Source organism: Hemicordylus capensis, chromosome 2, assembly GCF_027244095.1.
Source record: "Hemicordylus capensis ecotype Gifberg chromosome 2, rHemCap1.1.pri, whole genome shotgun sequence".
NCBI lineage: Eukaryota > Metazoa > Chordata > Lepidosauria > Squamata > Cordylidae > Hemicordylus > Hemicordylus capensis.
In genome coordinates, this window is record NC_069658.1 from 140394394 (window position 1) to 140410400 (window position 16007).

The following is a 16007-nucleotide window of genomic DNA, read 5'->3' on the forward strand; positions in this document are numbered from 1 at the left end:
CCCTTGTATTTCACAAAACTGATACTGTTGTATTATTTCGTTCTGCTATTGTTTACACTTTGTGACTGTAGTCTCCTGTCCTCTGTTAATTTGCTACATTATATTACACATGTCCTTAATATTCTTCTGCAGCAGGAGAAGGAGAGGAAGGCAGTGAGGGGCCCATTTTAAAATCTCGTCTCCAGGCCCACTCTAACCTTGGTACGCCCCTGGCTCAAATCATGCTAATCAGTTCACGTCAATTCTAACATGAATCAGCCCCTTTATTTTAAGAGTGATTAGAATCACACAAATTGCTCCAATTTGGCACGAATTGATTCACACATGAATCGAATTGCACATCCCTAGTAATTGGTACTGAAGTGGATTAGGGATAAAGAATTTCCCATGATTTGTGATTTGTTGAGTGCCGTTAGATGATACATTCAAGAAAAGGGAAATTCAGTGTGGAATGGCAGACCTTGTGGTAATCATCTGGACCAGTTCTGACACCAGATAACATTTTGGTTAATTTTTTCATGCCAAAAAGAATGGGTAGATATCGATGAGCATTTGACACAGATTTCCTATATCCTTAAAACAGAAGAGTCAAATTTTCAAGTTAAACATTCCTAGATTCAGAAACAATACCCCCTATTGCCTCCTGAAGCAAATTAGAAATAATTTCTAGCAGAGACAGCGATTCATGGGTTGAAATTAGGTTGTTTTTAACTGACCCACAATTGGATGCAGGCCTTGTGGATCAAGTCCAAAAGACTGGCCACATTTTCTGATGTAAATGGAATCTAAGTCCAGTCCTGGTATGCTGTCATAAGGCATGGTGAGACTGCCTGCCTCAGGGAGCAGATTTGGGAGTTCCATTAAAAGTCAGAAAATTTTCAATTAATATGGTATTTTAGTGTTATATTTTTGTCACTGAAAGGGGCATAATTTGAATGATCTGTCTCAAAGCACTGAGATATCTTTGGCTGGTTCTGTGGCAGAGTGATATTAAATGCAGATTCACATGCAACACTCCATACTCAGAACTGTAACAGCTGAGTTTTGTTTTGTGAGTAAGTTGTCAAAGCATAAATGGACATGAGAATAGAACTGTTGAAGTGTCTTGGTGTGTATACAAGTGAGAATATCTAAATATTCCTTTCCATTCTTTCTTTCTTTCCTCTCCCTTCTTCCCCTCTCCTTTCCCACTTACTGTCAGGAAGGGCCACTTCTGAAGGGCCAAGTCAGCAAAGCCTGGTATCAACAGAAACTAATGGCGGTGGCAGCAACTACAACAGTGAGTAGGTTTTGAGCAGTGGGGAGGGGGAGAACCAAAGAACAATGATATCAAGATGAGGCATTGAACTCCTGAAATATATTGTGATAACCTGTTTTGCAGAATTGGAAATGTATCTTCCTTCTCCAACAGGCCTGTTGACAGAGCTTCTGATAGTCCCCAAAATAAGGCTAGCAAAATGGGGTACACAATTTTAGTAACAGCTTTCTGCTCCTGCCACTGCTGCTGAAATAGATCAATTTGCTTGTTCCATTGTTGCTCATAAAGACGTATCAGTGGCATAAGCTGATGCAGGAAAACAGAGGCTTGGAGCCAGCCGTACAGTTAGTGTATCATCAGCTAAATGAGCCCCATCCTTGGCATGTGCTAGTGGGCCTCTGCCAGTCCCAGGCTGGTGCTGAGCAGGAGCATTGATTTATGATGCTGCATATGCTTTCCCAGCTCTAGTCTTAGAATGGTCATAGAGATTTTGCCTTCTGCACAGCACGATCATCCTTAATACACTCTACCTCCAAGTGGTCCCTCCTGTGGAAAGGGAAAATGACAATCAACCCTAGTAGGAATTTAATCTTCCTTCCCAAAACAAAGGTTTGAATGTTCTTCTTCCCTGAGTTGGAACAAGGGAGAGAAGGCGGCGGTGGGGGGTGGGGGATATATCTCCAACTATTGAAAAGACAGAAACCTAAGTGTCTTTCACAAAATCGGTGAGAAAACATCTTCTCCAAAGGCTACAAATTTCTGCAGAAATGTTTTCTTCGTGGAAATGAATTTCAAGGCTCTCAGACGCTTCCATTGCAGTCCTGGGAAGAGTAAAGGGTAGAGCTGAAGGAAAACCGTGCACAGGGGAAAACAAGTTATAGATCAAGTAGAGGTTCTAGTTTGTGTGGGAGATGGTGGTGGACAAATTATCTGGGTAAATGACAATTGAAGGAGATGGAGTAGAAGATGTAGACACAAACAAACTATGAGGCTTGCTACATGAGCAGTGTGGAGAGCCTGCAGGGCTTCTGCGGAGAGAGCGGGCTTGACCTGCTCTCCCCGCAGATGAGCACGGAGCCTGCCCTGGGCGGCCAGATTGGCTACTTTGGTAACATCCATATGAATAAACAGCATAAGAGCTGAGATATACACATCCTTAATTCTTGCTCTGCTCTCATTTTAATGTATCTCTAGGCAGTGCAATAGATACAGTGTAGTGAACATGACCCAAACCATTTGACAGGCAGTATAAACGATGCTACTATATATTACATCTACAGTAGTTGTGATCGGCTAGTGACTGAAGCAACTAAATGAAGACATTACTTTGGGAGAAGCTTTCTGATTCAGAACTTGATGGAAGTCTTCAGAACTAGTGGCTTACCTCACAAATCTGGCCCTGGGCAGAGAACAGTGTCTTAATGTATATAAATTAAAACCTTACACTGGTTTGCCTATGAATAATGTCAATTCCAAGGTGTTTTTCCCCTCATAATGTTCTCATTCATTCTCTCTCTCTCTCAGACAGATTTTTTCCCCTCTAGGATAGTTCGAAAACATCTTTAGAATGCTAAATAAATGCTAGCTATTTATGTATGTGATAAAACCACATCAATGTTGTTAGGGATGTTAATTTTCTTGCTCAAATATAATATAATTTTTCTGTGCTTCTCAAAGTGTAGAGCAGTCTCTAATGAATTATGGAAAGTTGCTCATGCATGTGTGAGCAACTGTGATTTGTGGTCTACCTTTTGAACATGTCTTGATTGGGAGAGAGATGGAATATAATGACCACCTTGATATATTTAGTTTACTCAGGGAACTTTGCGGACTATATGTTCCTCTGATGATGCTTCCTTGAGGTGTCTCCTTTGTAGCTAGGTTTTTCCTTGCATACTTCAGATCTACCTGTCCTCCCCCTTTCTCATCCCCCCCCCCACCTTTTCATATAATTTGGTCTGCTTGGTCTTCAGATCCTGCATGGTGGTAGCAGTGTTAGGCAAGATGTCTTTCTCTCTTTGTCTTGGTTTGCTTGTGGAGGTTCACTGGAACAAACATCAAGGCTATTCACATGGCCGACTTCGTGGGTGGGCAGGGGAGAAAGGCTTTGCAAAACCTACCTTCCCCTCAGATAAGCATCCCACATTGGTGGGAAGCACAAACCGCACTCCCACATGATGCATACTGCTGCACGCAGCGCTGATCTCTGGCAGCTGGGACACATCATTCCAGCCTCCACATATCCCACAATGCACCACACAATGAGCATGGTGCATTGGGGGATACTCCCATGAGATGGGTACTCTAGACCCCTGGCTCTGTGTGATCTTGGGCTGTAGCCCAAGCACATACACGATCCCAGCTGCCGGGTTAAGGACTTGCTTGCACTGTTAACCTTGGCTATAAGCTGGACTTAAAAGTAAGGTTCAGCTGGGTGGGATAGCTAAGATCCATGCAGATCCCGGCATGTCACACACCTTAAGCCAGGCTAGGCTGCCTTGGCATGGATTAGGCTGTGCATGGGAACAGCCTTGCCATCTCTGCATTACAGACTTACATTGGTTGTATACGAGTTTAACTGTCTTTGTTCCACTCAAAGAGTCCTATAATGTGTAGTATCAGTGTAGGTGATGAGAATTCTTGATTGGTGAACCCTTTCAAAGAACTACAATTCTCAAGATTCCCTGGGAAGAGGAAATCAGAATAAACTCAATTTAGGTCTGCGGTCTAGACATGCCCGTGGGTTGAGATGTCATCTGTGTGTCTACAAAGATTTGTTTTCCTTTGGCCTGCATAGTGAATGCAAATACATTTTACTAGGTTTCAGGAAATTAAAATATTAGGGAAAGGCAGGTTATTATAAAACATCTCCATTATAGAACTGAGTTATTGCTTCTGCAGGTTTGGCTGGGAAATGGAGAGAGCCATCCTCATTATCCTCTTTGTACTGAGAACAGCAGCCATTTATCACTGTGGTAGATTATCTGTATCCAATAGGTAAGCTAAGCTTTAACTGCCTTTAAAATGAGAGCTAAATTCAGAGCTATTAAATTTAATAGCTTATGGAATAATAAGTTCCATTTTGCAAAATAACAGAGGATGGCTCATGTAGAGCTGATGGAGAGTAGACTAAACCAAGAAGAGGAATTTATGTTTAGGTTTTTCATATTACCTTTCCATTGTTAACCGTGCTTATGGAAGTGTACTGTGCCCCCCACCGCCAATAAACACTCAGCCATCATAATTATAACATTCTAATCCCTAAAATAAAATTCTTTTAAACTAACACTAGCAGCTAAAATAATAACTAGAACTTACACAAACTAAAAGTTTTGCAGAACAGTACTGGTTTTAGCTTGACATCTAGAAGTTTATAAAGATATCAACCAGCTGGCCTACTCAGGAGGGACAGAGAGTGTTGTGAATGTCATGAGAAGGCCTTACTCCAAAAAAGCTTTAAACCTGCCAAGGACTAAGCCCCTGCAGTAGGGCCTCCACCATTGATCTTAAAAAGAAAGATGGTTCGTGTGGCAGGATGTGTTCCCCCACATATGCTAGCAGAGGTGCTCTTACCCCCGGACCTTGGGGCCCGGGTTCATGGCCTCCAAGGTTCAAGGCTGGGGGGCTCCAAATGGCTAGTGGGGGCCTCCTGCAGCCACCCCAGACCTGCCCTGCCAAGCCTCTGTTTCCCCCGCCCGCATAATTTAAGCCACAATGTGCACAGCCAAGGGGTGGTGGGCAAGGGGGTGGGGGGTGAGAAGTCCTCACCTCCCCCCTCTCCCATGGTGGTGGACAGAAAGACCTCTGGGCCTGTCCGTTCAGCCCAGCGGCTCTTGATAACCATGACGTGCTCCAGCATGCCTGGGCAGTTGAAATAGATCATTGCAAGCCCGTGGCATCATTGCAGTTTAAATTATGGTGGGGGGAACAGAGGTTTGGCATGGTGGGGTGGGGAGCCCCCCCAAAAAAGCAGGTTTCAGGGAGCCTTGTGGTGGGGGGCCTCGCAGTGGGGGTGGTCCGGGTTCCCCAAATACCTAGGTATGCCCCTGTATGCTAGATTCAATCTGACTAGTTTTATATCACTTTAATCCTCTGCCTCTTTTTAGGATTAGTTCTCTGTCATTGTAAGATTCGGTCAATTTAGCAGACCTTCACAAGGTTTATTTTTTTGTTAGCTGAAGACCTAGGAATGAATTGAGTGTTTCAGAAATGTTATCAACAGACACTGGCAATGTGCATCCAAATTACTTGAGTAGCACTGTCCTGCTCATATAACCCCAGAAAAAACAGACTAGATATCTATGTCCAACCAGCACTGACCCTCCTTATTTCTAATTATTTATTCATGTATTTATTAACACATTTGTCAATATAACATAACGGGGAGGCTATTCACATGTGTGAATTAGGAAATGTTTAGGAAATGTTTCTGATATGGATTTGCGTCTACATCCAGAATGATCTCTGTTTCCAGATGTGTCATGTATAAATTGGCGGTACTAGGAGCTGCAGGGCTCCCCATAGCTACCCCTTTAACCCAAAAATAATAAGTGTAATCAAAACAAAAGTTGGGTTTTTTCCTAAGATAATGTCTAACAAATCTGATAAGAAATGAGAAATAAGAAATATATCTTATTTATTTGCATTATATGATTTACTTATATCTCCATCTATAGATGATTATTCTATCTTCAATATAATCTACATTTATATATTTATTAGGGCTATTGTCTTTTCCAGCCATCACCACCACTTACAGCCACATATCTTTATTTCTGTCTGTGACTAACATTGGGGATATATGCAAAAGTTTTAAGAGTACCAAGATCATTTTGTTCTGAATATTGCCTGTTTCAACTTTTTTATTTTGAAAGAATCTCTCCTTGGAAATTTCATTAGTTCAAAATATATTGCCTACACATGCAGGTATGTATCTCACAGGCTTTCCCAAGATTACATTCAGCATTCTATCTGCTGACCTCCTGTAGAACTCTATTACAAATACTCTGATTATATGCACTTTGTGATAAGAAGAATAATGCTCTACAAATACAGATTTAGAGAATGGGCTTGTATTATCCCCCTATCTTCTTTTGTACGCATTTTTGTGGTGGTCAGTAGGGATCGCCACAAGAAGGGCTATCTATTTCTCTTGTCACATCCTTTCTTCTTTACCTACATACTGCATACTGGTTTATCTCCTCTTGTTCTCAGTCGTGGTCATTTTTTCCTATAGCATTTACTTCTGGTTCTTGCCAATTTTAGATCTGGATTCTGTTTCTTGCCATTTTTAGTTCTGGATTCTGTTCTGCTTTACACTTTATAAATATAAAACAATTTCATATCTGTGCACATCAACAGAACTGTAAATCATGCATTTGGCTCTTTCGGCTTTCTAGTCAAGTGTTTGAGAACAGAATAGGTACCTTTTTTATAATTGTGAGGAAAACAGAATGTTTGGAAAGAGAACCATCTGCCATATCATTATGATGAAACAGAATTTCGAACTTTTTGCCTTCCTGCTTGATCAAATCATCTGGAGGGGGGGTGGTTCTGGGATTTTTTTTGGTAGCAGCATTTTTGTAGCACACCTGCTCCTGGCACACTGGGTATGGATTATTCAAAGTTGGTCTCCACAAGTCCTGATAGGGGCGGAGCCACCATTGAGCAAACGGGTTCAAAGAACTCAGGCTGCCAATGAAAAGGGCCCCTGGAGACCCCATTGCACATGATGTCACACACAAAGGGGATGCGGCCCGATTGCCAGAAAGCCCATCCCAGTCCTCCCCCTCTCATTTCCAGAAAGCGCTTGCTGCCTGACAATATTTATTTCCTTTCCTCTCCCTCCAGAGAGGGAGAGGAAGGGAAATAAATGCAGTCAGGCAGCAAATGCTGCCTGAAATGAGAGTGGGGGAGCTTGCACGGGCTATCCCAAGCCTGAGCCACACCACCGTGCGCATGACATCACACTTAAAGGGGACATGGCCTGGGCTTGGGATCGCCTGAGTGAGCTCTCCCCCTCTCATTTCAGGCGGCGTTTGCTGCCTGCCTCCCTTGCTGGAGGGAGAAGAAGGGAGATAAACACTGTCAGGCAGCTAATGCTGCCTTAAATGAGAGAGGGAAAGCTCATGCAGGGCTCTCCAGAGCCCCAGCCACGCCCCCGTGTGCATGACATCACGCACACGTGGCATCACTGGCGGAGCCACTGGGCAGGGTGGCAGCCATCCGGCTGGCTCCGCCACTGAGTCCTGATTTTTCTACCCCAAGTGACTGTGTTGTACTGTCCAAGCAGTGTAACTCAACTCACCTTAAAACATCACACAGGATACAATTTGTGGGGTAGGCATATCCCTGGCTCTGTTTAAGAGAACACCATAATTGTTACTCTTTTCTCATTCTGGGAGAAGTTTTCCTTGTGCTCTCTTTCCTCCCTAAATGCTCCCTTATGCTCTGTCCCCACTTTTGCCTCTGTTTCTCAAAAATCTCACCCCTCTGTACTTTGTCCCCCTCTCTTCAAAGTAGTCCCCCTACATAATTAAAGTATAGTATCTGCACATATAACCATGATTTAAAAGAAGTGTAGTTGATGGTATGTAACCATTAACACCGATCTTGCTTCCAGTGTCACCTTAACACAGAAAGATAACTCTTGTAAATGAAAGTGTGTGAGGTGAACAGAGAAGAGGAGATTATCTATGCTGCAGATTTAAACCAGTTGAAATAGTCATCCCCTCTCCCCAGGGAACCTGGGATACTGTAGTTCAGTGATGGAGAGGAGAGGGATCTCTCGGCATGATCATCCAACAGCACCTCCCAAGTTCTTTGGCGAAGTTGGTATAAAACCATATACATGGGTGGTGTAGAAGATATTCCTAGAGGTACATTGCTAGCACAGCAAAGCAAAGTTTGCTCAGAGAGATGATGCGTGCTTTTCAAATCTGTCCATTTTCCATAATGGTGGTAAATATGTCTCTTCTGAATATGTCAACTTTCCCCTGGATAAATTCTAGTACTTACAGTACCTCTCTTTTTCCCCTGTTGCTTGTCTCAGGTGAAGGCATTCTAGAAGGAACCAAACAATAACTGAAAGCAGACTGCCTGCCTGTAAATACTGTACACAGTTTAAGAACCTTTGTTCTTTAGGCAGTATTTGTCAGTTTACCTTCTCACAAGCCTTTATTATCACTGTTCTTTCAAAAAAGCATTTCAGTTGGAAATTGCTTATTCCTTTCTGACCCATTACTGGCTGTGAAAATGTCCCCTTGAATAAGATTATAATACAAAATCATGACAATTGTCCCATAAATGTACACTGAGAGGATGGAAGATCACTCCTCTGATTCTAACTTCATTTACTTGACAGTAAATCCCATTGATTTCATTTCATATTTATACCCTGCTTTTCTTTTTTGAAGAAAAGCCAAAGTGATTCCAGTAGGACTTACAAGTAAACTTGCATAGGACTGCATCCTTAGAGGGTTTGGATGCCTCTAATGTAGAGATGTGCTTGACATGCAATTCAGCGTCGAAAACACAGGACAATCCCTTTAAAACCAAGGGCTTACACAGTCCCTTTAACACAGAAGAGAGCAGGTCAGTACCTGCTCCTCTGTTCACTGCCACTTGCATAATCACGGTGCTCACCCCAGGTATGATTGCGCACTGGCAGGGTGTCTCCCAGCTGCCCCTGCATGATGCGAGCATGCACATGCCTTTGTGTTGCTAAATCTGCATATGTACACATTTTAGTACAGGGCTTCCCAATGAGGGGTACTAGAACCCCTAGAGGTACATGAAGGGCTCCCAACACTGCAGACACACTATTTGGCTACTCCAGTCACTAGCTTAAATTACTCATAAGCAGTCTGATTTAATTTGAAATGAATGGGACAAGTCTACATCCTTCATTAATTCCTGTGGGAGTACTCATTAGTAATTTAGTCTGACTATAAGTCAGTGACTGGAACAGCCTATCACATAGCTGTAACATTTAAATGTGTGTGTATTTGTGTGTGTACATACGTGCATGTGCACATGCACACAAACACACAGGGAAGATATCTCTGTGGGATACCTGAGCTGAATATTTGAGACAGAAAAGCTACACTGTTTTAAAAAGTTTGGGTAACCCTGTTTTAGTAGAACCGAATCTCTGACAAATGTCAGAATGCACAAAAGTGCATCCTCCATGTATGCAGCTTTCTCCATGCATAGAGAGTGGGGATGCATAATGGGCTCACATGTGAACATAGGAGAATACTCCCTTCCCTCCCCCCACCAGCTGCCTCTGTGCGTGGGGGCTGCTTTTGCTCAGCCACATCCAGCTGAGGTCCTCCTGCAACTTCAAGCATTCCAGGTCCAGCTCTTCATAGGAACACGGGAACATAGGAAGCTGCCATATACTGAGTCAGACTCTTGGTCCGTCTAGCTCAGTATTGTCTGCCCAAACTGGCAGTGGCTTCTCCAAGGTTGCAGGCAGAGTCTCTATCAGCCCTATCTTGGAGATACCAGGGAAGGAACCTAGATGCTCTTCCCGAGTGGCTCCATCCCCTCAAGGGAGTATCTTACAGTTTTCACACATCAAGTCTCCCATTCATATGCATCCAGGGCAGACCTGCTTAGCTAAGGAGACAAGTCATGCTTGCTACCACAAGACCAGTTCTCCTTCCCCAGATTCCCATACAGGGCTCCCTACTGTTGCTTCTGCTTTGAAGCAGCCATGCTAGGGGCCAGGGGTAGAACAAGCTTAACAGTAGAGGGCCTATTGATGGAGATTAATAGTAGCCTGGCCCAGTCTCAGTGCTTTTACAAACCAGGAATACTCCAGCCGGGGAGACAGGATGAGTGCACACGATGTAGGGTTGCGGCAGCTTCAGTCTTTGTATCAGGCTGCATTTGATAGTCTATAAAATACTCATCTTTGAGGTCATTCACATAATCAAAACCTGTGTTCTATCCAGGTTTGAGAGCTGTGTGTGCTCCCAGTTTTTGGTTGTGTAGAAACAAGGTGGGAGGCAAACCTGGGTAGCTTTCCCCCCTACCATCTACCCAGGTATTCGGTATCTACCCAGGTATCCTGCCTTCTACACAATCACTTCTATCCAGGTTTTCTTCATGCCTTGCTTCCACACAACCAAAAATTGGGAGCACACACAGATGGTAGAACATAGTTTTTGATTCTGTGAGTGACCTCAGTGTGTCTCTGTCACATGTTAGTCAATGCCATAAAGTCTGAGAGTAGCTTATCATATTGAACATTTTGAGTAAACAATGAAATCTCCTGGCAGGGTGTTGGTTTCTAGACTGGACCTAGTGGCAGAATATTGACTTTACCTTACCAAATATACTTTAAAAACTTGTTAAGCAACCCCAGGGTTAGAGAATGTCACTGTGTCGTAAATACGTGCAGTTTTCTTAGAATTGCATGAGGTCTTCATATCTGCACAAAGCCAAGTGCTGCTAGGATTAGAAATCTGATACTCTTCAGTTAGATTAGGAATGACTGTTAATTAAAGCATAGGAGATTCCTACCAGCCATGTTGACTCCAGGATATTTTGTTGTAATTAACACCACTCCATCAATAATTACTAGCACATCTCATAAGGCCAACTATACAAAAAGCAGAGGCTAATGAACAGAACCCTAACTAAAGCTAAAAGTTTAAGGGCGTGTGAGCATATACCACTAATGGCTTCTTCTGTGTACACCCCATTGAAATGGATGATAGCCAGGTAAGTCACAATCTCTTGCTCAAACCCATTCACTTGAGTGGGGTTTGTGTCAGGGAAGTTATCATGAGTTTTGTTTTATTTTTATTTTATTTTTTGGTGTTGCAGATGTATGCTAAGTACAGCAAAAGCACCTTTCACACCCAAAGAACAAATTCTTATATCTGCAGATATTAGGACTGTCAATCAATTAAAAATAATTTATGATCAATCACCTTTTAAAAAGTTTTGTAAACTAAACTGATTACATTTGCATATTATTAAACATGCAATAAATAATTATTACTAAATGGTACATTTCAGGATATAAGTTGGGGGTGTCCAAATTTGAAGTTGCATACAATACAAAGTTATACATCTGATGAATGGGAGAAAGAACACTGTTCTTAAAAGTCTTAAATCCCCAAAGCAGAGATTTTGTGAGAAAACTGCTAGAATTCCCAGGAGAAGAGAGAAACTTGCAGACAGTTATCTTTGAAGATACAAAGTAATTGCATTCCCTTGACAAAAGATGCAATGTGAGAGACTAAAGAGTCTGTTCCAAAGAGAGTTTCTGTGTTAAAAAAAAAAAAGTGTTCTGGTATAATAAAGTTTGCCCAAACTGCAGAGCATCTGATTTAATTTAGTCATCTTCTCTATTGCCCTTAATTGAGCATCATCACATTACCTAATAACATTTAATTAATTAAAACTATGTTGACATTCCAGAAGAATGTTGTGATGCTTTTTCAGCATTTTTAGCAGAAAGCAGGTTTCCTGGCACTTAAATTGTGACTCCCACATTCTCGGGTTTACTCAATAGGGAACAATTAGATTCAGTTAAGCATTCATGAGATATTCATGAGGTCTGTCTCCAGTTACTACTGGTTCATCTGGTGGTGACTCGGAACCGGGCCTTCTCTTAGCTGCTCCTGGCCTATGGAATGCACTCCTGGCAGACATCTGCAGTTTAGACTGGCTGTTGGCCTTTAAGAGAGCCCTGAACACTTATTTGTTTGGCCTGGCCTTGCAAGGTTTTTAAATTGTTTTGGGGTATTTTAATTGGTTTTGAATTTTTTAAAAATTATTTTTATATTGTTTTAAGTAGTGTGTTTTAGATGGTGTTTGTTTTGTCTTTTTGAATTTGTTATGCACCACCCACAGCCTTTGGATGGGGTGGTCTATAAATGTAATACATGTAATAAGTAAATAAATAAAATAAAATATTAGTGCTGAGAAATAGGAGCATATTCCAGTTTTGCAGTTCTTAAAATAGACAAACGTTCCATTGTCTTTGACCCATCAATTACACACACACACACACACACACACACACGGAAAGAGGGGGGATAGGTACAGGTTTTGATGGCTCAATACTCAGTCTTAGAGCCCTTTCTCATGATCGGTAAGAATGACTCCAGAGTGAGCTGCGGGGAAGGTGGGTTAGATTTACCTTTCCTGCAGACTTACCTTCTCTGCACCTAGACAGAAGATAGGGTTGGGGCCTCAGATGTGTTGTACCAGCCCCTGGAAATACCATAATGCACCACATAAGTGCATGGTGATCATGGGGATTCCCCCTCCCCTTCCCTCCCCTCCCCAGGATCTCTGCAGTCTTCAGCCATGACTGCAAGCAGTCACGGCTGACAGATGATCAGGAAAATGATCGTCAATGTAAATGGAGGCTTCTTAGGTGGACTTGCAGCCATGGTGCCACCAGGATCGGACTGATCCCAATGGTTCACACACGTGTGCAAAACCGTGCTGGGCTCCCTTAGCCCAATTTTGCATGTGTGAATAGCCTCTTAGTCTGTTTAGTCCACTTTCCTTAAGGAAAGTAAACTTATGAGATCATTTGGTGCTCTCTCTCTCTCTCTCTCTCTCTCTCTGTGTGTGTGTGTGTGTGAACTTTGCAATGCCTGGACCAGTATGAACCAAATTGGTTACAGTTGTAGGGATACATAGGGACATGTCAACGGCATAGTTTCTGATGATGTCGCCCACCCAGATTCAAGATGGCAGACATATAAATGTTTGAGGTGTAAGTGGGCTGTCTTGTGAACCACCTAACCAATTTGAATCCAATTTGCTACAACTGTAGGAATACGTAGGGACACCTCAGTGGTGTAGTTTGTAATAACATCATCCACCCCAATTCAAGATGGCGGAAGCATGAATGTTTGAGGTGCAAGAGGGCTAACTTGTGAACTACCTAACCAATCTGAACCAAATTTGCCACAGATTTGGGAAACATAGGGATGGCTCAAGGGCTTAGCTTGTAATAAAGTCATCCACCCTGGTTCAAGATGGAGGACTCATGAACGGTTGTAGCACAAGTTGGCTAACTTGTGGACTGCCTAACTGATTTGAACCAAATTTGGTACACTAGAGCTTGCAGATTATTGGCATTTTTAGCCAAGGGGGGGCTATTCACACGATTAGCAAAAATTGGGCTAGGAGAGCCTAGCCCGATTTTTGCTAATCTTAAGAACCACTGGGCTCAGCTGCAAGCCCGGTGGTTCTTGAGTGGCTAACCCGCTCAAGTAGCCCACCCCTTAGCGAGTGCTCTGCAAACCTGGGCTATTGGATCATGAGTAACTGTGGTGCGGCTCCACACTGCGGCTACTCATGAGGAGACCCCCGGAGGGGAGGCGAAAAGCCACCTCCCGGCTCCAGGGGTCTTGCCAGCATGCCCTGAGCTCTCGCGCAAGGCATGCTGGAGCTTGCAGGGGCTGATCGGGCCCCACTCTCCCCAGTCCCCTCCGGCTCCATCACGGGGCCAGAAATTGTGTGGGTGGCTGATACAGCTGCCAAGGGCTCCTGCAGAGATCATCTGCTGGGAGAGCGGGCTTAGCCCGCTCTCTCTGCAGTATCGGCAAAAGCGGGTCTCACGGATCATGAGACCCTCCTCAAGGAGTACAGTAAAAAGATGGGACTATGACTAAATGTAAGGAAGACTAAACTGATGACAACAGGTATAGCCACCAGTCTTAGAATTGAAAATGAAGACATTGAAGTAGTGGATAGCTTCTGCCTTTTAGGATCGACCATCAACATTAAAGGATCCAACAGTCAAGAAATACGCCACAGACTAGCACTTGGTAGGGTTGCAATGAAGGCCTTGGAAAGGATATTTAGATGCCGTGATGTGTCTATACCTACAAAGATTATAATAGTTTGGATAATGGTTTGTCCCGTGACACTCTATGGAAGCAAAAGCTGGACTTTGAAGAAGCAAGGTAGAAAAAGTATTGACGCGTTTGAACTTTGGTGCTGAAGAAGACTTTTGAGGATACCATGGACAGCCAGTAAAACAAACAAATGGATCATGGAACAAATCAATCCAGAATTTTCACTCGAGTCACAAATGACCAGGTTCAAACTATGATACTTTGGACACATTATGCGAAGACTCAGCTCCCTTGAGAAGTCCATAATTCTGAGAATCGTTGAAGGAAAGAGAAGAAGAGGGTGACCAGCAGCAAGATGGATGGACTCAATTACGGCAGCAATGAATGCACCACTGAGGGACCTTGAAGGCCAAGTTGAAGATAGATCATCCTGGAGAGAATCTATGTATGTGGTCGCTAATAGTCGGCACTGTCTTGACGGCTCTCAATCAATCAATCAATCAATCATCCACCCCAATTCAAGATGGTGAATGTTTAAGACTGAAGTGGGCTAACTTGTGAGGATGTTAATTATTAATTTAGATTATAGGAAAGTAGATTATAAAGGAAAGGAAAGAAAGATTATAGGAAGGGAAAGTAGACAGATTAGTTCTTACCAGAACAACTTGTTCAGGTTTTGAGCTCCTCTGTAGCTCCACATATTAGCCAAAGCAGAATTTGAATCAATTGTATAAAAGGATACAACTTTTCCAAAGCAATTCCCCCCTTGTGACTACAATGGAAAAGCATAATCCAGTCTGGATTCTGTAGCTGGACAGCCATACAAATGTAAGGAAAGAGGTGGGGTGACTATAGCTTTAGGGTGAATAGCCTTGCTGCCCGGGTCATACAATGTGTGTGTAGGGGTCCATTTTCTTCACAAAAGGCTTCACTCCTATTAGTTCCACTTAAAAAATTCAAAACTCCCATTTATATGGACCTTCTTTTCTCTGCAGCTTTTGCTCAGTTACTATCTCTCTTCACTGTCATGATCTTTGGCTTGCAATGTTACTAAGTAATTAGATTTGGATAGGTTGAAGAACTGTACGTTATTTAAACAAGGAGCATTGGGGACAGTTTTTGTTAGATAGTCAACAAAATAGAGTGGAGGAAGCCCTTTCAGTCCTTAGTGGAAAGGTAACAGCAATGGCCAAGGGTGTACACATTTCTATAATTTAAATAATACTCTATTAAAAAATCAGCAGTATGCACACCTGCCCTGATTGCAGTTTCGCTATGGTGGCAAGCAAGGCACTGACTTTGCAGTTTCCTTTGTACTGTTTGGCTTGTTGTGGGTTTGCTTGAAGGACTGTCAGTGAATGTTTATAAGGTAAGACGTTAAGTCTTGAGCCTATTTGGATGGCATATGGACTAATATGCCATCTCCACCTACCCACTATGGAGAATGTTCTAATTTTACACGTATACAGGGTGGCTGTGATTATTAAGTAGGGTGGCATTCTATACATGGTCAGAGGTTATCAGCCACAACATTGAAAATAGGTCTTCTACTGCTAGGTTTTGGTGGGTCATAGACCTTAAACCTGTGGTTTTGGCTATGGGACTAAAATATGTAGTTCTTTCACTTTTAGAAACAGCCATGGTTTGTCTTTTGAGTGAATAGATGGAATTTTTTGAAAAAGAAGTACAAGAGTTTCCTCACATTTCAAACTTTTGATATATTGAGGGGGTGGTGGTTTTGTTTTGGGCAAGGGGAAAACTTTGTTTTTGTTTTAGGAAATGTGTTCTCTTAAAAAAAATGCATGCATCCAAGAGTCTATTCCATGTGGCATGGTTTAATTTCTAAAAACAAGGTACTGGTGCTCAACTTTGTTTGGAAGTCATGGTCATGTCCTCTCACATGGAAACCA

The 16007-nt window shown here is 42.7% G+C and overlaps 1 protein-coding gene across 12 annotated transcripts in view; it reads left to right on the forward strand.

Annotated features, from left to right (window-relative positions):
- NRG1 (neuregulin 1) overlaps positions 1–16007 on the forward strand; it is an 811186-nt gene that overhangs the window by 354086 nt on the left and 441093 nt on the right. For 11 of the 12 annotated variants that reach the window (XM_053292174.1, XM_053292172.1, XM_053292175.1 and 8 more), the window contains exon 2: positions 1202–1279. In XM_053292174.1, coding sequence (XP_053148149.1) covers positions 1202–1279 — 78 coding nt within the window. The remainder of the gene's footprint in view (positions 1–1201; positions 1280–16007) is intronic. The other variant, XM_053292188.1, reaches the window with a different exon arrangement.